Raw genomic sequence first — 23099 nt, forward strand, 5'->3', positions numbered from 1 at the left:
CAGAAAAGCAAGCATTGTTATTGCCGCTCAGTGTTTCTATAGAAGGTACACTGAAAGGCTTTGTTCTAAAGCTTTCCTAACACTTCGAAAATATTATTGCTTCTAGCTCAGTCGCGTCGTGGTCATCATATATATTGTGAAATGTACTTTCTAAACCAGATTTCGCAATATATGCGGCGAGGACGTGCCCATTTTATGACCCTATGCACTGTAATTAATCCGTAAGTTCAAGAGCAGAACAGGATTCGACTCTTAATAGTGCGACGCAAAGTAGTAATAATCACGGGCATTTTAGGCGACCTACCAGACTGAGAATGTTTCGATTCAGTTTAAATATATACGACTACGGTAAAAAAGACAAAAAAACAACAACACAGATTTAGAGTTATATACGGTAATCAAGCTTTTATTTCGGTGTTCCATCGAAATTAAATACCGCAATTTATTTTTGGTCCCTGAAATTAAAAGTGGATTCAACGAACGATGAAAAGCAATGTAGTTACTGGTTTTGCTTTAGAAATTCTGCCTATTGCCGAAAGAACGCAGAAAATATATTCTAAATTCAGCGATTCGAGCCGGTACGAACCAGTTGAAACCGGTTTGAACGTCATTTTTGCTCCCCGGAACTGAACCGGAGCTGAACCGAAAGCCTTGGACCCCTAACCGGAACCGAACCGATAAAAATTTCGGTTCGACACTCTGCCCAGTAGTAATGGGCGGGGCCATTGATCTGTGGGCGGTGCTTAGAGCGTGTCGTGTCCTCCACCTAAATATCGTCTAACAGCGTAAATATTGCGCGATTTTTCTTTTTGTAAAACAATAATTACAAACAAAATGTATAAGTGTTTTATCTAAGCCCTCTAAAGAAAAATGTTTCTTTTCTTTATCCATTTAAACGTTTCTTTAAGTGTGAGCGCAGCGGATGCTACAAGAGCGAGCTCCGCGATTTCACCGTCTGTGCCAAGCAGTCGCGCTCGTGCAGTGCAAGCGCTGTTTAGGACCATATGCTCGCGTTCGTCTCATCGGCTGCGTCTGTACTTAAGCTAAAACGCAGAATCGCAAGCCGGCCCCGCTGGAGATGAAAAAAACTAGCCAGTGCGGTACCCGTGCTAGATGAGTTTTAGCGTGTGTCGCGCAGTAGTGGTACACGACGGTACGCCGATACGCGTACCGCGTACCGCCGCGCCCAATCTTCACTTCCTCACTGCCGCTGGAGATGGAACCCGCGGCACCTTTTACATGCTAACATTTCTAGTGTTTAGGAGCTTCCGTGCGTAAACACACACGTCAACTGATTCTGCTGGGATTAAAATTCCTGGGAATTTTAATATTGTTTGGTTTGATGTCACTTGGATGCAGCTGCGGAATGCGGATGATGGCGTCGTCAGATTGACGCGTCTATAGGCAGAATTCACACTCACTCGATTGTTTGAGTTGTCGCCCAACGTTGAACAATAAAGATATTGGAGTATCATTTTATAGCACTAAATGCTTTTTAACAAAAACCCCCATTCCCAATTATTTTTTTTTTGCCGTCCGTCCGTTTGTTTGGGCATTTCCCATAAATTTAGCGGGGAAAGTTCAGTAACGTGGCCAAAACACTAATTGAGTTTGACAAAAAATTAGTAAACGCCAAAAAGAAAGGGTTAGTACGTTATCAGAGGATTTAAAATATCCTAGAAAAACAAAAATAAATGTATATGGTGCTGAAAGCAGCATTACAGAAGATATGTGAAGCCAATGTAAAACCTCAATTAATAAAAAAAATACGCGTGTGATAAGAGCAAGGCTGCCAGAACTCTGCTAATGCTGCTTCGCATTAGGGGACAGAAAATCACGACGGTGTTTTGTGAAACGCGTACTAAACACGTGTTTCTCTTATTTACGTTTTCAGCTTTTTGCAATAGTCTAAACTATTCCTGGCACAAAACAAAATCCTGCCCCTAACTGAAGTCGAACAACGTGAACTATAAGACGCTTGAGTAAGACGTCATAATAGTCCGATCTCACTAAGCATTCGGCGCATGCCTGAAGCCGCCCTAACTTTAGTTCAAAAGAGGCATATGGCAGTGTACGAGAAGTCTCGTGGGGCTGCTCGTGGTCTACACGTGCAGAGCTCCAGCAAGGTTGTCGCACGTGCAGAAAGACTAAAGTTCCCTCGATATATTGCAGCAGAGGTGGCGTAGTCAAACTGGCTGGTGAGATCAGCCTATTGTCCATTTTCATCAATAAATAAAAGCATAAAATGACAGGAGCTTCGACGCTTTTGACAGGCCTTATGAACAATGTTTAAATGCCTGATGACGCAAAGGCCATAACAAACAATTGCTTGTGGATCTCCTTCGCTCAAAGCAGTGAAAGGTTAAACATATGTAATGTCAAAAATTAATTTTTTCCGACTATAAAAGCTCCGACTTGAAGTTACAAGAGTACTTGTATAGTTGCTGCTTTAAGATGAAGCTGATGCCTTGTTCCTTTTTGTTGTGCTTCTTAGCAATACTTGTCGATGCGAAACCTGGAGAAATACTACTTGACGAGGAAGACAATTATTGGCAATATCAAGACATGCAAAAGGCAAGTTCGAATTTAATTTGACGTGATGTTTTTGCGATATTTAGTAAGCCATATCACTCAAGTGAGATAGTCAAGTACATTCTGCCACATATCATTCTGAAAAGAGTTTATATGAACTGATGAATTTCAGTATGATTAAAATGGGAAAGAACAAATATAATTACTATATATTAAATTTGTGCTCGTTACTTGAAAATTTTAATGGGTTACAATTACAAATTACCGAGCCTAAAATATAATGGATTACCGTTAAAAATTACTTTCGCCCAAAAAAATAACGGATTACTTCACTTGTTACGTTACAAATTAGTTTCACGTTACGTTTTACGTAAATTAATCCAGAAAATAATAGAAGCAATTTTGCTATTTTGTGAAAAAGGTTCTGCTACACTAATTTTCCTTTCTCATGCGCCCGACTTATGGTGGTCTTTCTAAAAACAAAATCTCAAATTTAAGAGAAACAGTGTAGGTGTACGCCGTTCACCTGCAAGCTGACAAGGCACCGAAAGCTGCAACCACACACTCCATTCCGCTAGCTTATGGCATCCAAAAATGACCCCTCGAATTGTGCAGACAAATTCCTAGCGGTGCGCATCCTCAGTAGCAGTGTCTACCTCTGCTGCGAGATTCGGAGCTAAAGAAGTGATCTACGAAAGCTACCTTTTAACTCGGGTGTTTCGCCTGGTATTCACAAGAAAACAAACACTTGGTTCTAGCGTTACAATGTATAGCCTCTTTAAAAAAAAAAAACGACTAAATTTGCATATTTTGATCTGCTGTAGTCTCCATACTTAAGTCAGTTAGGAAAATAAAAGTGTTTAAACGGATCCCTTGAAGATGGCTACATTTCCCTTAGTCAGAAAAGAGTTAAGGATCACGGGAATTGATGTTGAATTTGCTGTCTTCAAGAAAGCCGTCGATGAGTTTTACTTCTCCCTTTTACGGAAGACTGCTCCCCCGGTGCGTCGATCGATCCCTTTTGCCGTCATGCCCTCGAGCATGGCCGTCCAGGGTGGGTGAAACTGCTCGTCAGAATGGGTGAAGCTGTACGTTGAGTCGTACTGTAACCGTTGGTCAGCGGATGGTACGGAGTGGTTCGTACCGATGGCTACTTTGGCTTAGCCGAAGAATCTCTTCAGTCAGCTGGGCCATCAATGTTGACACCGAGCTAGTTAGGAATTTCGGGAGCACCGTGTCGGAAAAAGATGGCCTACACGAAAAACATTGGCGACTTCTGCAGCAGTACCAGATAATAAATAATAAATAATAATAATAATAATCTCTTTCTTTTCCTTTATGTACAAAAAAGGAAATAGGGGGAAATGCTGCGTGACTTGCAGCTTGGCGAGGCCCTACCCTCTGTGGCAGACAAACAGCTGAAACCTTTTAGACAACACAAGCGTAAAAAACAAGATACTTCACCTTATTACATCGATTAGCTACAAAAAATGTTGTAACCATTGTTTCTAATAACATATCATGTAACATACGTCCCTTGATTTTTTAGTAATGCCAATATTTTCACTTTCGACCTTATTTAAAACAACGCTGGCCTATATCTTAAAGAGGTTATTCTATAATTAGTGCGGTGAGTATTCACACACCAGTTCTGGCTATGTCTTCTTTCATGCGTCCGGATTGTTCTCACCAAGCCCGACAGCACGGAAAGAAAAAAGTTGTTATTTTGTCTTACTACCGTACTGTAGACTCCCATCAAACGATAGTTGTACAAATGATTAATTATCACAATCTGTTTTCAAAAAAGCTCCTCAGAAGGATTAAAAAAAAAGAAGATTTTCAATTGTGAAAAATACCTTCTGTGTTAGAAGTAGTGATGTTAAATTTTGTTTCGTTGATCTTCCCCAGACCAGTTGACAGTACACGTAATGAGTGAAAATCAAAGAAATAATAAAAGAGGAACTTCACTCGCGCGGGAAACATAAATTGAGTTTTAGATATAATTGCAATTGCTTTGCAAACGTTTGGGGGGATACATTGAAAGTGTTCAGTTCAAGAATGTGATTCAGTAAAATGACACCAAGAATCTTAACGGTTTTTGCAATCTCTAAAGAAGATGAATTCATCGTGATACTTAAAGGCCACGAAATTTTACGATTCCGTGACCTAAACAGTATGCATTTAGTTTTGTCTGTGTTTATTTTTAGTCCATTGACTTGCGTTCATAAGTGTTGTTTTTCGAGAACAAATGCCGCCGTAATTTTGATCTTAGAAGTCGCTTGGCGCTTAAGAAAACGAGAGGTACTGCCCGCATATGAAATATGCCTAACGTTTGGTGCACATTGTTTGATATCTTTTATAAAAATTATAAATAACAGCGACCCAAGTACACTTTTTTGGTTGACTCCAGTCGACTTTTTTTGGTTGCTAAATTATACTTATTTAGGCTAGCTAACTGCGTTCGATATTGCAAATATGATTAAAACAGTTTAAGTCCAGTTCCGAGGATATCATAGTGCTGTAACGTTTTTTATAGTATGTTACGATTAATTAAAACAAAGAGCTAAGAAATGTCAACGTTCACACCTAAAATAAGCTCTTTTTTTCTTATATATTTTAATATTTCTTCTTTTTGCATTATCAACGCTGTTTCAGTTGAACGCTTGTTCCAAAGACCCCGTTGAAAATTAAAGTGTAGGCGTTCTTTTTCTAGATAAGAAGAAAATCTGTGGTGCATTTCCTTTTCCCGACTTTCGAAAAAAATCTATAATAAGAAAATCGGTCTATCATTTTTAATTATCTTCTTATCGCCGCCTTTAAGATAAGCACAACTTTCGCAACCCGCATAGTGTTTGGAAAACAGCCAGTTGAAATGGACACGTTAAATATATACGTCATCTGTCGGATGTAAAGAGAAAGACTGTATAATAACCTTTGATATAACTAAGTGGACCAACCTATTTCCAAACACCGCAGCGTCACCTGCTATGCTAACGAAGTAATTATTAGACGCATTCTACAAAGAACACCCAAAAAGTGTACCTCTTTTGCAAGTTACTTAATCTAAATTATGTTCCTGCGTATATGGATTCGTTACGCTATTACTTTGTTTCCAGAATACTCCTGCTTCCTTGTTATCTTCTTGCTTGAAGAGGTTTATATTATAGGTGGACTTCGCACGTTTCTACATATCAACACGCTTATGTCGATACGTTTTAAAACTCTATAAATCCTCTGGGTTTCTCCTTTTCAAAAAATTCTAAAGCAGACTTTTTTTTCGTCTATTTTGTTCAAAAGCTCACTTTTCATCCGAGGCTTGCGAATTCTTTTCCACTGCTTGGCGGCCCCGTGTGAAAAACTCTCCTCGCACAAATTTTGAAATGCCTGTAGAAAGTCTTCATACCTAACGTCCGCGTTTGTTTGCAAAGAAATTTGGTTCTAGTCAATTACATTTAAAGACGCCCAGAGTATTCTGATGCAGTGTTTGTTATGTTTTGAATTTGAAAAGTACGCTGCGCTGAACCTTTCTTAAGTTTATGAGGTGTGTTTATTAACATAAATATCGGGAGATTATCACTGATATCGGTGCTAATAGCGTTAGGGGTGATGGGGGACGCATCGTGGTTGCTAAGAAAAAATAAATAAGTGTAGCCGTTGTGGATGTAATTCTTGCTGCTGAAATTGCCGTTATTTTAAAACCGTTAACGGCAATGCTTGAATCAAGCGCTTTTTTATAAGTTGTATTTTCCTAGCATGTTATATTGAAGTCTCCGCGAAGAAAAATAATATACTTGTTTTCTACTAAAAAGTTTAGTAAGCCGTTAAAGAAGTTTAACAAATTATTCCCGATTCCAGGTGATGGACGATAAACCACAGCAACGATATATGTGCCACAGCGCAAACACAGAAACTCAAAATTACCCATAACTTGAGTAAATTACAATACTAGTTCGCATTTGTAGTCATTTCGTGCAAGCGATGACGCGTCTCGCCACCACCTCTTTTTTTATTACGGCAGAGTGAGCAATTTTGATATTCTGGCAAAGTAAAAATGCAAAATTAATCTCTATGCCAACTTTCCGAGAACATGATAACCGAGAAAGAAAAACCAAGGCGACCAAACAGTACATACAAACTGTCATATGTTTCTTTGGCTTACCGAACGTTCAAGCGAACAAAAGATAAACAAACGGGTTCTTTGTGTACAATATATAGCACGGAAAGTCATGCAGAGCGATAGCAACTTGGGACTGAGACAGAAGGCGTCAAGCCTTTGAAGGCGCTTTCCTCTCAGAGTCTTACCTAAAGATGGGAAATATCGATCGGCGTCGTTTTTTATATGAATCACTCGTGCCCCTGCAGTCCTTCGCACAGGAGCTTTTCCGCCTGTGTGCCATGCAAACGCATGTCCTTTTTTTTTTTTGCCTGATTGTTCGCTTATTGTAAAAGATATTTGCCGTCCCTTCTACATTTTCTTGTATAACAATATGTAGCATACTGTTCTTTAGAGTATTCCCTTTCTTTGGCTACGCGTCCGTGCCTTGTTGCCTCGCAAAGTGAACAATATTTCCGGGGACGTTATCTTGCCCCGCGGGCAGCCTGTGAACAGACACGATATTGTTCTGTGCTAGTTCGGGGACCTTGAGGTTGTTAGCAACTTGGTGTAATGAGATCATCAGCTACTCGCCCTGCACCGCAGGGGTCCCGTGAATTTTCGAGGTTCAGTCGCCTACTCAGAAATTCCAGTTCCTTCACTTCCTCCAGGAGTTGATCTTGCATTATTCTGTACGCCTTATCTTTTTCCCCTAGTTCTGTCAGTCTCTTTTTTAGTTCTTTAATATCTCTTTTTTTGGCGTTTGATTTTTTTCTCGAAGTCATCGAACTGCATCGACATGTACCGGAGAGAATGTTCCACGCTCTCTACTTTTGCGTTTAGAAGTGGCAGACATTCCAGATTCAGGTTGATCCACGCTCGAACAAACGCAATACTAAGTTCAGCCTGGTTGTCCTCACCGCAGCTAGCACGCGAGGAACCACTCTCACACGTTGGACCCTGGCAGGTCTTTTTCTGGATCTCTTTTTCCTTTGTACGAATTCTCATTTATGGCCGCACATTTTCCGAAATTGTACGTGCTCGCACACTTCATAGACTCTATGGACCCCTAACCCTCTTCCATAATGGGCGACTGACATGCCTAATATACACTGAACATTTCACAAATCACGGAAACACGGCAATAACAAGGCGGCAGTGGCAGTTGCAGCCTCAGCGGTGGCGGTGGGAACTTGGGTAACGTCAGAAAATAAAGAAAGTAATGTCTACCGACCTTAAACATTGGATGTGCTCAAATTAGCCAGGTTGTTCAGTTCCCGTCGCCGCTGCCAAATGACTTCCGGATGGAAGCACTCTGCTTATATGCTTTCGATGCCCAGAACTGCGCCTGTGCCGGCCGAGTCTAATGCAGTTTCAAGGTTTCCAGAGCAGCAGGGTAGGCCCGCCAACGAAAAAGCAGCAGAACGCTGGCGAGAGCAATCGCCACAGCACCGACAGCTTGGTTCAAAGCACCGAGTATGGCCGAGTCCAGCGCGGATTCAAAAAGACACTAAAACAGTCGAAGTGCTCAGATTAGCTAATGTATCCTGCTGCCGCCGCCACTACCCGAAATAAAAAAAAAAATTATGGGCCTTTGTGTAGGCATACCGGATAGGCGACTATCCAACGGTTCCCCGACACCGACGATAGGAATGGTCCTGGTAGGTCCGTTTCGACCTGCTGAAACGGAGCAGTAGGAGTCGCAATCAGTTCTAGGGTCCTGATATCTTCTTTGGAGGTTTCTTGCGGCGTTGGCACTCATGGCACAGTCTTGTGTACTGGCGAACTGTCTTCGGAAGATTAGGCCAGTAGTACTTCTCACGAAATCGGGCCAGGGTCCTACTGTAACCGTGACGTCCGGATGTCAGGTCGTCATGACAGGCTTGGAAGATCTTTTCTTGAAGACCGGAAGAGATCGCCAAGAGCCGCGTCGAGTTGCTGTATCTAAAATTATTCTTGTAGATGACACCTTGTTGAATGGCGAAGGTTGACAATGGTCTTGAGAAGACACGGATAACTGTACACCCTCGTCCTTCCAAGTCCTCTTTCAGAGTCCGCAGTACAGGACCGTCGCGCTGGAGTTTCGCCATGCCATTGACGTTCCTGCTCCCAGAAAGCTCTCGTCGTCGCCGTCGGTGCAGGTAGGAGCTGACTCAACGGGGCTCTGGACAGGCAGTCGGGTTCGCAGTCCTTTCTGCCTCACTCTAAGACGGTCACGTCGGACTCTTGCGACCGTAGGTTTCAATGAGCGAGGCGCCCTGATGGATCTTTAATGTTGTCGAGCCGGCAACATAGTGCCTTTGACCGCTCGAAACGGGTTCCGTACAAATACTGTCGGTATTTAGTTACCGGCCAGACAACGGTATGACATTCCTTATCCGTCGTCGAGTAATTTTGCTCCGCGTCCCAAAGGGTGTGGCTAGCGTAGGCGATCACTCGCTCGGGTTTTTCTTGCCTCGTCTCGACTATTAGTAATGCCGCGTAGCCGTAGCCCTAGTTGCAGGTAGAGACAAAGGCGGTATATGTGATCGGCATCCCCGCAGTGGCAGCACAGCGGCCAACGGGCGGCCGTTCGCTGCACGTCGGCCTTTATCGGTGCAGGTAGTTCAGGTGGGCGTACTGGGCCGGGTCGTCTTGGTGTTGAACATAATGTTGCCTGACCGTGTCCCGTCGAGTCGGCGCCTGGTACTGGCGAGGAACTAGGGGGACCTCCTGGAAATCGCGGGGAACGTTATCGCAGGGGCTTCATCAAGTACTGTTACAGCGTTGATGGTGTCTGCAGTTAAAAGGCTCGCTGGCATTGCTCGCTTATAGGTCACCTATAAGGAGCTCCTGAGCTCCTTATAGGTGACCTCGCGGAAAGAGGCCGGTGCCAGCATTGAGGCTAGTCAATGCGGGGGCAGCAACGTTGGGCAGTCACTGGTAATGGGTGGCTCGCGCTTAGAGGGCCCGCTCGATGCTTGTGGCCTTTTTCACGAAGGCCTCAATGGTCGCAGGCGGGTTCCGTACGAAGCCCCCAAAGGTGCTTTGTTTTACTCCTCCCATGAGGATGTTAAAATTCTTCGTCTTTTCCTGCGCAAGGGGATCTGCGCGGTCGAACAGTCGGAGGACGTCTTCGACGAACCAGAGGAAGCTTTCATTTGGTCCTTGATCTTTCGCCTGGAGCAGTTCTTCAGCGCGTTTCCGGCGCTGCTGGTTCGCAACGGCGTGGCCTAGCTGCTCTTTGCACGTTCCCTTGGAGGTGATACCCTCTTCATAGATTTCTAAGCAGAGCGGGACCGTTCCATCCAATGAGAAATAGATTTTACGGCCCTCGGCTCTTGTGTCCATCAGTAATGCATATGGACACAAGAGCAGAGCGTCCATAGTAAAGTGCAGTAGATAAAAAGCCCAGCGTGGTCTTGACGACTCACTCTCGGACTCACGCGCTATCCAGCTGTCACGCCGACACCCCAAAGTTCGCTGCTGCTTTCTCGGCGCTCTTTAATATATTTCTTGCACAAGTTCACCGGTTAAACCTTTATTTGGAGTTTTACGTTTGACGATCCTTTTCTATCCGCGACATTTTCGGTGAATGTACGTGCGGGTGGAGAGTAAACACGAATCTCCTAGAAGTATGGAGAAGCGTTCCCTCTCGACCATGCACGCGGCATTAGGTGGTGATATAAATCGTTCTCAAAAGTATATATCATAATCTGTTGACTACACGTATAAGATTGACCTTTTTAAAATTTCAGTTTCTGAATAACCCCGATCGAGAATCTTGGTTGTACTATCGAACATATACAACGGAGCACACTTGTGTGTATGTGAAAGTGAACGAAAATCAACCAAATGGAAGTGATTACGAATTTGTCCAGGAATATAGATTGGGAACACAAGAACATAACACAAAGTAAGCTAGTTAAGCATTTGATATAATATGTGAGGTAATTTTTCAGACATTGACCACTGTGTGCATTCTCTTTAGACAAACGGCGACACTTTATGCGACTCCTTATAAAACAAAGATGTATGCCACCGAACGACAAAATAACAACGCAATGCGTATAAGCCCACATAAAGGTAAGAAAATAGTACAACCCAGTTTTCATCAGATGCTCGCTTACGTAAAATAAGTATTTTTTATGATATTTTAATATTTTATAGTAGCTTCTGATCCTAAGGACTAATCGCATGCCTTAAATTGCGGGCACAACGCCAAAGTAAATTTTTTTATGAAGCATCGAATGATGACTAGCTGATTAGAAGCTTTGCGGCGCCACCGTTGATTTACAAAACTGCTCTTACCCTTGCGGTGGCTAGGATCAAAATTAGTGACAACTGTTAACATCTGTTTGCTCTACTAACTACCAGCTCCTGGCTAGCTCAGTAGATAAAGGGCTCCGCTAGCCTTGGAGAGATTCCGGGGTTTAATCCCGGACCAGGCTAATTTTTTCACCAGCCACCAGACGCCTACAGTGCGCCAGTGGCGCATTATTTCAGGAGGAAGTCAATTTATTTTTAAGTGAAGTTTATCTTCCTCGGGGACTCTTTACAATGATAATTATACCAAATAATATAGAAAAAAATAGTGCGTGCACAGGCAAGACAGGCACACGTAAGTTTAATATCATAGGATTTGGTGTAGAGCCACATTCGACCCCGAGTAACTGAATTACAAATTGAATTAGTAAAGGCCGAACAGTATTCTGAAGAACGTTAGGGAGCAGCACTAGAAGGCAACAATATAAGTTTTTAGTTTTATGACTTTCTCAATGTCTCTCCAGACTAAACGTTTTTACCTTGTCGTTCCAAAACCTATCCATGTTTAGAGTTACGTTGGTGTCAGTCACTGCTAGGAGAAGTAGATTGGATCAAATAAGCTGATATTTGGCAGATATTTTGGAAGCAGCATTCCTCGCGTGACAAGGCCTGTGCCTCGTGCCTTTCCCACCGCTCCTTAGTGTCAGCTGTACTGAGCATTTATGACTCTACAGCCCATGTTGAATCACAATTTTTTCTACTATCATAATAGGAGCGAATTAAATCTTGATTAGAAAAATATTTAAGCAATTTGAAAGAGGCCCCAGTAGCTTTAGTTATACTTCAATAGTATTGTGACAGAAGAAGAAGTGATGTTCGGATTAGGAGGATAGAAGACAACAGCAGGGGCGAGATACGCTGAGAATAAAGCGTAGCAACTGGTGTCAGAAGTGGGATCCCGTTCGGGACACCGTCTTCCGGCAAGCATGAACCCTCCTCGACAACCTGCGGATGGGCTTCCGCAACCTGGAGGAGGATCCATCTCCCCCCGATCAGTTCGTGATCCCGTTGAGCCTAACAGTCAAGCCGATGCCTCGACCGCAATTGCAGCTCTGCTGGATGTCCACCACCAGAGGGCTGCCCAAGAGCTCAGGCAACGCGATGCGGCTCTCCTGGAGGCCATTTCAAGCTCCTTCGAGAGAACATCAGTCGCAATCGTCGAAAGCTTTCGAGCGTTGGCACAACCAAGCTCCCTACCAACCGGTGAAAATGAGCTTCCACCCACGGCTCAACCGACCATCGATCCGTCTGCTACGTATCTCAAGCTACGGGCGCCACAATTTGACGGCACCGACACCTGGTCCGCCTACGCGACACAATTTCAGATCCTCGCTGCCGCCAATCGATGGACCGACGAGCAAAAAGCACAGGTACTTGCAGTAAATCTCAGAGGGCCAGCATTACAAGTCCTTCACCACATGTCGCCAGAATCTCGTACGTCGTACACCTCTCTAGTCCAAGCGTTGGAGGAACGCTTCGGTGATGGGCATCAACGCTACCGACACCACACCCAACTGCGCCACCGGCGACAAAATTCGGGTGAGACGTTGTCTCAGCTCGCTGACGACATCGAGCGTCTTACACGCTTGTCGTTCGTGGGTTCGCCTGAAGAGACTGCAGATGCCGCTGGCACTGCGACTTTTTTTGATGCAATTGCGTCAATTGAGATTCAAGATGCCGTTCGCCTTTCTCGTCCTCAAACACTTCGAGCCGCCCACATTCATGCGCTAGAAGTGGAGGCCGCCCGTAATGCGTCACGATTGGCTACGAGGAATCCACCTGCAGCACCCGCCTCAGTCCTACCAAAGATGATCTGCTGGAACTGCCGACAAGAAGGACACAGCAAGATGCAATGTCCCCTTAGACCCCCAGATGCCCGACCGACGGGTGCTCAGGGAGCGTCACGAAAAAAAATTACTTTTACTTCCTCGGTAGCTTCACCCTCATCCATCTACCTCCAAGGTACAATGAATGCCGTCCCTGTGCGTGCACTAATAGACACCGGAGCGACAAACTCAGTCGTCCGACCCACATCCTTCGACCAGTTACACCTCTCAGCCATGTCTGCGGGACCTGATTCCAGTCTTCGAACTGCAACTGGCGCTACCCTTGCAGTTTCAGGACAAGCCAATGTTCCCTTCCAAGTTGGTGGCCTGCAGACGACACTACCTGTGGTCATAGCAGAAGTAACTGAAGATTGCATACTAGGAATGGATTTCTTAAAGACCCACAAATGCGTGCTCGCTTTGCTCAAGGGACCCTTCACGTTGGGGCACAGGCATTTCATCTCGGCTCGGCGACTGTATCAGTGTGCTATGCGAATGGGCTGCCATTAAACTCGCTAACACCGTGTTCTAGTGGTCTGAAAACTCACGTTATACCTCTCTATGCTGCCACGGCCCCTCACCTTCAAGAGAATGACGCTGTTCAACTGCAGAGTTTACTTTCACCTTTTTCGGCTGTATTCAGCAGTAGCGACACTGACTTAGGAAATACCAGTTTGGCTACGCACCGTATCATAATCGGTGATGCAGACCCCATTCGGCAAGCGCCTCGCAGACTACCACTGGCGAAGCGTTCACATGTGAATTACCTCGTTGAACAAATGCTCAGAAAAGGTGTTATTTAGCCAGCCTATGAACCTTGGACCTCGCCGGTCACCCTTGTAAAAAAAGGATGGATCCACTCGATTTTGCGTCGATTATAGGAAGCTAAATAACATCACAAAGAAAGATTATTTTCCACTACCACGGACAGATGATATCCTAGACGCGCTCGCGGGATCTACTTGGTTCTCCACCCTTGATTTCAAGAGCGGCTACTGACAAGTTCCCGTACATTCATCAGACCGCGAACAAACAGCCTTCAACACCGGCAACGCCCTCTATCAACTCACAGTCATGCCCTTTGGGCTATGCAACGCTCCCGCAACATTCCAACGTCTAATGAAAGAAGTCCTTGAGGGACTAAGCTGGCCCGCTTGCCTTGTGTATTTAGAAGACATTGTTGTCCTTGGAAAGACCTTCACCGAACACCTGACTAATCTCGATTTGGTGCTCAAGAGACTTCAAGACGCAAACCTGAAGTTGACCCCTAAAAAATGCACCCTTTTTGCTCTGGAAGCCCGATATCTAGGACACGTTATTGCAACCAGTGGCGTCTCTCCTGATCCACTGAAGTTATCAGCAATCACCGACTGGTAAACTCCAGCATCAGGTGCTGACGTGCTGAGCTTCCTTGGCCTGGCGACGTACTACCGGCGCTTCGTCCCTGGTTTTTCACGAGTCGCCAAGCCTCTATATGCCCTGACCGAGAAGTCCAAGGTATTCAAATGGTCTACTGAATGCCAAGACTCCTTTGACGCACTAAAGTGTGCGCTAACGTCGCCCCAGCGCTGGCTTATTAAAGAGACAACGCGCTGTTCATTCTGGACACAGATGCGAGCAATACCGCGGCAGGTGCAATACTGTCTCAACAACAGGAAGGCCATGAACGAGTAATTGGCTACTACAGCAAAGCCTTCACAAGGCCAGAACGAAACTATTGCACCACAAGACGTGAACGTCTCGCTATTGTCAAGGCTCTTTCCCATTTCAATCACTATTTGTGTGGCAGAAAGTTTATAATCCGCACAGACAACGCAGCGTTGACATGGCTTCTTGGTTTTAAAGAACGAGAAGGTCAGTTTGCCCGCTGGATATAACATCTCCAGCAGTACGACTTCGAGATTAAACATCGTGCGGGATCACACCATAGCAACGCCGACGCCCTCTCTAGGCGTCCATGTAGTGAGGGTTCCTGTCGACAGTGCATGAGCATGATTCGCCGTAATTCGGGCCTGAGTCACACCCTCTGCCCTTTCACCATCTACAACAGCATGTGGTCACCGCAAGAAATACAAGAGGCCCAGTCACGTGACCCTGATGTCAGCCTGTGCATCCAGTGGAAACGAAACGGCCGTCGGCCACAACGTACTGAGATATCCCACCTATCTCCAGCAGCATTAAGCTATTGGGCCCAGTGGGACACACTAGAGTTACGTGACGGGCTTCTGTACCGACGCTGGGAAACACCCACTGGTGACCGCGTCGTGTGGCAACTAGTTGCATCACCCGAATTCCGCGCCCAGATATTTCGACAGCTTCACAGCAGTCCCGAAGGAGGCCATTTTGGCGTCAACCGTACCCTTCAGAAGACACGTGAGCGTTTCTACTGGTTGCAGTGCCACAACGATGTCAAGTTGTGGTGCCGTCAGTGCGACCTGTGCGCTTCGCGTAAGGGCCCACACAAAAAAACGTACAGGCGGTGTTGCAAGAACGCGTCAGTGGAGCACCATTTGAACGGGTCGCCATAGACGCTCTCTGTCCTCTACCACGAACACAAACTGGCAACAGGTTTCTCCTTGTCATAGTAGACTATTTCTCAAAATGGCCAGAGGCCATCGCTATTCCTGACCAAGCCGCCCCTGTCGTGGCAGACGCTTTGGTAGCCCACTGGATATCCCGGTACGGCGCACCCTTATCATTACATTCAGACCAAGGACGAAATTTCGAGTCACAGGTCTTTCAAGATGTCTGTCGACTGTTCAACATCACCAAAACAAGAACGACGCCGCTGCATCCACAGTCCAATGGCCTCGTGGAGAGTTTTAATCGCACCATAGTGCAGACTTTGGCGATGTTTGTCAACAACCATCAAGACGACTGGGACTGCTTTGTCCTTCTGCTCCTCTACTCCTATCGAACCGCAGTTCACGAAGTCACCGGGTACACACCCGCCATGATTCTTTTCGGACGGGAAATTCGCATGCCGTGCGACCTCGCTTTCTCAAGAACACCAGACCGTTCCTCTGACCCCGGGTCTTATGTTGGTGACCAGATGATGCGTCTCGAGCGGACATACGACTTTGTTCAAGGGCGCCTGTCTATCGCTTTCCAGCGAATGAATGCACGATACGACGAGCACACTACGCAAGAAATGTTTCAACCGGGACACAAAGTGTGGCTTTACAACCCTCTGCGAAGACGGGGGCTTTCGCCCAAACTACAGAGTAACTGGCAAGGACCATTCATTGTCGTCACGCGCTTGAACGATGTGGTACACCGCGTGCAACGCAATGCTTGTTCGCGCATGCTCGTGGCACACAGAAACCGCCTTGCTCGGTACGAGGTCTGCTCAGCTTGAACTGAACTTACTGCCCTTAATTTTTGAGAGCGTATAGTGTGACAGGAGAAGAAGTGATGTTCGGATTAGAAGGATAAAAGAGAACAGCAGGGGCGAGATACGCTGAGAATAAAGCGTAACAATATTATTACTAAGCACTTTTCACTGTTTTTAATGGAGGCGTGCATACCTCAACAAGCCGCACGCAAAACGCCGATCGGCTGAAAGAGTTAAAAAGACAAATTAGCAGAAACCTCATTTCAGACAAGGGAGGTCACGACTAAAGTGTTCGTGACAGATATTTTAATTTGATGCTTGTATATAAGCTTTTTTAAATATAAAAAGTAGCACGACTAAACCAGATTCTTCACTGATAACACGATATGTTGTAACATACGATTTGTTCCTTTATGGGCATGAAATCATTTGAGCTGCACAAATTTTAAAGGAACGTAAAAATATGCGGTTTTCAATGACGTTTCTCAAAGATTGTATTCCGGGAGCACCTAATTTCCCAATTCGCCAGAGCCTATCATGCCACGCCAAATAATTACAAAAAAGTGTCAACGTTCTCTTTGGAAGAGTGTCGAGTTGCGTTAAGACTGTCAAGTATTATAAAAAGTGAAATAAAGTTATTATCAATAAATGTCTAGACCAGATGGAAAGTGCCCATTTGAGAGGGACTAAATAAATAGCTTATTGCAAAAGAAAAAATATAAACGAATATATTTTTTTATAGTTACAAGCGATATATTCCGTCCCTGAGTGGTATCATCATGCTTCCCGAAGAATTTCACAGGCGTAGTTAATTGGAAATCTTTTTTTGTTTTAAGATGCCACAAGTGGAAAAAGATTCCAGTTGATTTACACTGACTCTGACAAATGCGATATTCTAAGAGTTCTGGATGTAAACAATGGTAAGTGGGAATGGTTTCTTTTCCTTAGTTTCCTCAGCTTTAAAAAATATATACGTAAATCGAAAAAAAAACTAGAAACATTATGGTGCGTTCGGCATCTTAAGCGCCCTAAAACATCCAAATTGGTCGCTCCATCAATGCTATTTATTTATTTATTAAATATTTTTGTTCTTTATTTATATATTACCTAGATCGCCCAGGAGACATTAATACGGGCGGTCTTTAAAATAACAGTTTTTCCCACATATATTAGAAACGGTGTTCCAAAGCACAAGTATTTCACAAAAGTATAATATACATAAAATAATGTTGCAAAACGAGAAGTACATCATAAAATAAGAGATAATAACACTAAAAAAATGTAGCAGTTTTATTGAAATGGGTAGAGCGTTGAATCAGAAGTTTTTTGTGACGACGTATTCTGGTAGACACCTGAGCACCACACACATGAACGGCCAACCGACGGCTGATTAATGTATGATCAGGCACATCTCGATGCCCGATGCCTGGTCAAAGAGCTCTGCAGGACGTCCAATGTGGTCCTTGCAGTAATGGACTGATCTTGGAAATAAGTTTTTGAATATTCGCACTCAACATCTAAACTTTTATTTTCAATGGATAATCTACACTTGATGAAATGTTATCTTGGATATAAAAATATTTGTCCTTCTTAACGCCTGAAGGCTTCAAGGAGATTTCGCAGCTGAATTAAAACTAAAATGTGGATATTTTACAATTCCAGGCGGCACTGCGGGTGCTGCTTCTTAACGGTTCGGACTGGGCTAGTCACGAAAGAGTCATTTCTTCATCAAAAAATTAAAGGACACATTCCCGCATTTTTCTCAGATTATTTTTGGACGCTTGTCTGGAAGATTATTTTATTAGTTTAGGATTAGGCGGAAACAACCGACGAAGACTATTAGAGCTTGGAGGCATTGTACGCCTTCGTCTGTTCCGTCTGCGTTCCGCGAGCTTAGGCTGCATGCGGGGAAACAAAAATGTTGTCGTAATAGTAACACAAGTTAGGTTGCCATGCTCCCCAAATCTCAGCGAAACGTATATCTTTCTCGCAAAAATCATGCATCCAACTCAAATAAAATAAAATTTGATTTTATATTGGCCAAGTTACTTGATGTTCGAAAAAACAAAAAGCCCCCAAAAATGTGGCTTGACTCGGCCCATGCCCCGACAAATTCGTATGGCAGTGTTACGGTTTACCATTGAAACAAAAGAATGATGTCTTAGTTGCCCCTTTCGAATTAATTTCTAGAGCAACAAAATTTTATTGTATTTCCACGTTCGACCACGGATCGGATGATACCGCAACGTGGTCCTCAGCTAATCGCTCCTTCATTAATAAAAGTGGCATCGAGCGCTGATTAAGGTTTTCTCTTCTCCTATGGCACCATGGTGCGTAAACAAATAATATATTCATCCGCGCGCAACCATAACTGAAGCCCAATACCAATGAAAAAATGCAGAACTCACTGGCAGACAAACTCGAAAAAAAATATTAAACAGACTAAATAAAAAATCCTAAAGCTGTCTAAGAAGTCATTCAACAATGCAATAATTTTAGCATCTCTTTTCGGTTTGAAAGTGATGCGGAGCGATTCCCAGTTTTGGGTGTTTCAGTCCAATAAAATACTCAAGCGCAACGAGTGTGCGCCTGAATTTGTGATAGTATTCAAACTTAAAGCTCAAGTACATGCAGAATGCAACCAGGACTGCCTTACCAGGCGACGCGACTTCGAAGTGACTTGCAATCCCACGTTGCTGGTCACCACACGACCAAGTAGGCTTGAGCTGACAGCCACCGGGTAGATTGCACTGCCTGCCTGGAACCGAAAAAATCTGAAAATCATATGATATAAAATTGAAGCCCATTATCCCCAATTTAAAGAAAACTTGAAGAAATCTTTGTTTTTCTCAGGCGCATTTGGAGCATTTGATGGGCCACTGATGCCATCGTTGAACAGCATTTGCGTTAGTCAACTGCCACTTTAGCTGTTGACCAACTACTTGTGAAGCAACACTATGAAAAAAATTAAACATTGAAAATATCGTTAGGTTTTTCAAAACTATCTATTGTGTCAAAAAATATCGATAGTGGACTATCGATATTACTAGCAATGGGGCAATTCGATAGTACTATTGATTCTACTATCAATAGTTGGCTTTTAGTCGAGTGTAGGAACTATCGAAAGTAAATTTTCAAAAATCTGTCGAGGTTAGATATAATTCAAGCACTACCCAAAAAGGTAATGACGACGGATATGTGTGGACAGACAAGGCATGGTTTGGAAAAACATGAAATTGAAGGGAGAGAAAACATAGACTTTCATTCTCGTGCAATTAATGTAGAAATAAAACAGAAATGGCTGTTTGCTAGTTTTCCTGCGCAGATATTTTGTGTATTCATGGGGTTCAAATATAAGGTTTCACACTGAAGTATGTCCGTCTTTGTAAAACTCTTCAGTATATTCAGTATATTTTTTTTGTCCTGCAGAGCACTCGCTGCGGAGATTTAGCATCAGGGTTTTCACAAATCGGTTTCAGGCTGATGCTTTTTTTTTACTATGCAATTGACACACATTTCTTTTCATAGCCCTAACCAACGACAGGTTAAGACGAACACTCTGCTTGGGATTTTGTTCTCTACTAATGACTATTTACAAGGAATTCCCGAAAATCTAAAATTAGCCGTTGATGAAAGCATTTAGGCTTGTGTTTCATGATATATTGTCACTTGTTTTTCGGTTATATTTTGGCAGAGTTTAATAACGATGGCTGGGAAAATGTTTACCTAGCTGTTGGTATAAAAAAAAATTAAAATACAGAGGCCGTCCCCTAACCTCTAAATAAATATATCTGTTTAAATTAATGTAACAGAACTTTTGTGGCACTGAATTCAATTTGAACATGCCAGAGAAAATGCTTATACCAAGAAAACATTGTAATTGATGCTTTTATTTTCTCGAATTCTTAAATACTGTATGTTTGGGAACACGACGTTAACTGAATCAAAACTAAATTATAAAAACGAAATTTATTTTTGTGATTCAAGTAACAATATTGTTGTAAATGAGGCATTATTTCAGTTCAATGAATATTGTAAATCCGAAAGAAAATAATGCTTTTTTCGTTCTTGAAACTTCGTTGTTTCAAAAGAAACGCCATACTTTTCTTTTCATGCGGGTAAAGTTATGACCCTGCACTGTACATTTGATCCCCATCGTTAGCTTTATATTCAAGCAGGTTTCGGGATTTATACAACACATACATAGTTTACGCATCAGAGGCTACAGAAATATTCATTTTTCTGATTGAGCTCATAAAAAGCACAGGGAACACCCCGGATAGCACTCTAAACAGCAAAAAACAAACTTCTCCAACAGCCTATCAAGTTGATATTTTTTATTCATAATTTTTCAATAGTATAGAATTTCTAATCTAATAAAATATTGTAAATAGTTTCTAAAAAGAGTTACTACCATTTTGTGATTGTTTTCAATAGGTTAATATCGTTCCTCGATAATTATGATGAAGTCCCTATTGCAGTTGCATTTTCTCCGAGCTACACGACATTTCCCGGACATTCTTCGTCCGTCATCGAATAAAAACCCATCAATAGCATTACGTTAGTTGGGTATCGCTATTTTATTGGTATTCGACGATAAACAATTTCGCGATAGCCAACTATCGATAGTATGCTATCGATTTTCATGATAGCCGACTATCGATAGCACTATCGATAATAGACTATCAATAGTCGACTATGGAGAGTGCTATCGATAGTCGAATGAACTATCGATAGTGAAGAAACTATCGATAACACTATCGATAGTAAATTTACATCAATGCTAACTACAATCAAATTATCCCGTGGGTTTGTTTTGGGTCCATTATTGTTTCTAATAGTTTTAATGATAATAATGACGGTGCAAATTCCCAGGTACGATTGTTTGCAGATGATTGTGTTGTTTATACACGATCTGATCTTAGTCGAATAGAGCAATGGTGTAAAAAGTGGAATTTAAACGTTAAAAATGTGCCCATGTTAGTTTTACCCGCAAAACCAAAAGTTGAAGCATGTTACCAACTGAATAATTAAACCGTAACAAAAAGCAAACAGTTAAATATCTTGGCGTCACTCTGTCAGCTGACTGCACCTGGAACGCACACATTAACGACGTTGTTATGAGGGCCCGCAGAGCGCTTTGATTTTAAAAAAAGCAAAATTTAAGGGAATCAAAGAGCTGGCCTATCTGTCTTATGTACGCCCAGTGCTTGAGTACGCCTGCACCGTTTGGGATCCTTCTCAGCAGAACCACATTGCTGCTTTAGAAAGAATTCAGAGTTGTGCCGCTCGTTTTGTTTTGGTGCGGTACGGCCGTTTTCAGAGTGTAACCGACATGAAAAAAGAACTGGGATGGTCAACATTGGCATTAAGACGAAGAAATTTGCGCTTGAAGTTTTTATACAACATCCATAACAATAAAACTGGCATTAATAGCTCATTTTACATGTTACCACCAAATTATATCTAAAAAAGGAAAGACCACATTCTTAAGGTTAGAGAATACCGCACCAGGGCGGAATTGGGCAAAAGTTGCTTTTTGTTAAAACAATTAAGGAGTGGAATGCCTTGCCCAGTGTTATTGTGTGTGCAGCGAATTCAGAAATGTTTTTTTTTTCAAGTTTATTCGGCCATTTCGATAATGCCTGATGGCGCTGCAAGACAATGATAAATGAAGAATAAATAAAGAATTACTTCTCAGAAATTAAATGCTTAATTAATAATTTTAAAGGTGTGGTTATAATCAGAAACGTGGTGCGAAGCATCCAGAAACACTAAATTCACCCACATTACAATAATATAAGACACGCACAGTATCATTTATGGCATTCCGAAATAATGCTCAATTTGGACGCGTTTCTAGGTTTTGGTTTTCTATCGGAGCACATCTCCGCGCCAGCATTCCGCTCCCCTTAGTCAAAACGCACAACGTTCTTGCGCTGCCACGCGTCTCACGCAGCGGTGAGTCGACACACTGGCACCGACGTCAAACAGGCAAACCAAATCTGACCGTCTGGAGGCTTTCTTATCTATACTCTTGTACGTGCGATGCGTGACGGCGCACGTACGTTGCGCGTTTTGGGCTCAGGGAGCGGGATTGCTGGCGCCGGAAATGCACTTCGATAAAATATATCAATTTTGAAATGCGACCATATGAATAATTTTTTGGAACACCGTAAAATGCCGCGCGTACCTTATATAATTATAATGTTGGTGGATTTAGTAGTTTTCAATGCTGTGCATTAAGATTCTAATTGAAACCATAGCTTTAAAGTTAATGATTGAGAATTAGGATACTAAAAGGTAAATTATTACGTAATTATACTGAACGCTAGTAATATTGCTCAATCGGCTTTTTGGCCCAATCTAGAACAGACCACTACGACATTCACCTTTTTCTGCGCGATGCGCAGTTTTAGCAGGAGCGATTTCGCCTGCGTTTCCAAAAACACCTGTATATTTGCGCCGAGTTAAGACTCTGGGTTTTAAAATAAAATTTCTTGAATGTCAGGCGCTAAACTAAACCTCTAGCGTCAAGGTAAGCGATACAAATTCAACTGTGGGATAATAAAATACTAAAAATCTTAACGCATTTTTAAAGACTAGTTTAATTATGTTATCTCCTCCCTTCAATTATGCACTGTTTCCACCTCGGCGGCAATACCTTCTCCTTCTTGAAAACGTAAAGTTGCAGTGTATACATTACAGACTTCCATGTGTTAAACCAGTGTAATTTTATAGGCATGCTGTAAAGAACAACTTAATGCTTGTCCACTCATAAATGGCAAGTTCCTTTCCAGCGGTGTTGTTAGTAAGCATAACAGTACTAATTTTCTTTATAGGGCGCGCCTGTGAGCTCTATCTTCACAACAACGCAGTTGATGCTGGTGTCCCTGAAAACTGCAAGAAAATATATGGTAATGCATGCGGGAAAGGTGATTCATCCTACACGCAGCAAGTGTATCACCCGTGGTGCAAGAAGAACGTTAAGGCCCAATAGAAAGAAGTT

At 43.0% G+C, this 23099-nt stretch overlaps 1 protein-coding gene across 1 annotated transcript; it reads left to right on the forward strand.

Moving 5' to 3' along the window:
• The first annotated feature begins 2454 nt into the window (after positions 1 to 2454).
• Positions 2455 to 23090, forward strand: LOC120842735. The gene is made up of 5 exons (XM_040213908.1): positions 2455 to 2574; positions 10363 to 10520; positions 10596 to 10690; positions 16927 to 17010; positions 22933 to 23090. Exons 1-5 carry the CDS (start codon positions 2455 to 2457, stop codon positions 23088 to 23090), a joined length of 615 nt encoding a protein of 204 aa, XP_040069842.1.
• The last annotated feature ends 9 nt before the right edge of the window (positions 23091 to 23099 follow it).

Source organism: Ixodes scapularis, unplaced genomic scaffold (assembly GCF_016920785.2).
Source record: "Ixodes scapularis isolate PalLabHiFi unplaced genomic scaffold, ASM1692078v2 PGA_scaffold5__190_contigs__length_132052651, whole genome shotgun sequence".
NCBI lineage: Eukaryota > Metazoa > Arthropoda > Arachnida > Ixodida > Ixodidae > Ixodes > Ixodes scapularis.

Coding starts and splice junctions, on each gene's coding strand:
- LOC120842735 (XM_040213908.1), top strand. CDS start 2,455: ATGAAGCTGATGCCTTGTTCCTTTTTGTTGTGCTTCTTAGCAATACTT. Junction 10,691..16,926: donor GCGTATAAGCCCACATAAAG/GTAAGAAAATAG, acceptor TTTTGTTTTAAG/ATGCCACAAGTGGAAAAAGA. Junction 17,011..22,932: donor AGTTCTGGATGTAAACAATG/GTAAGTGGGAAT, acceptor TTTTCTTTATAG/GGCGCGCCTGTGAGCTCTAT.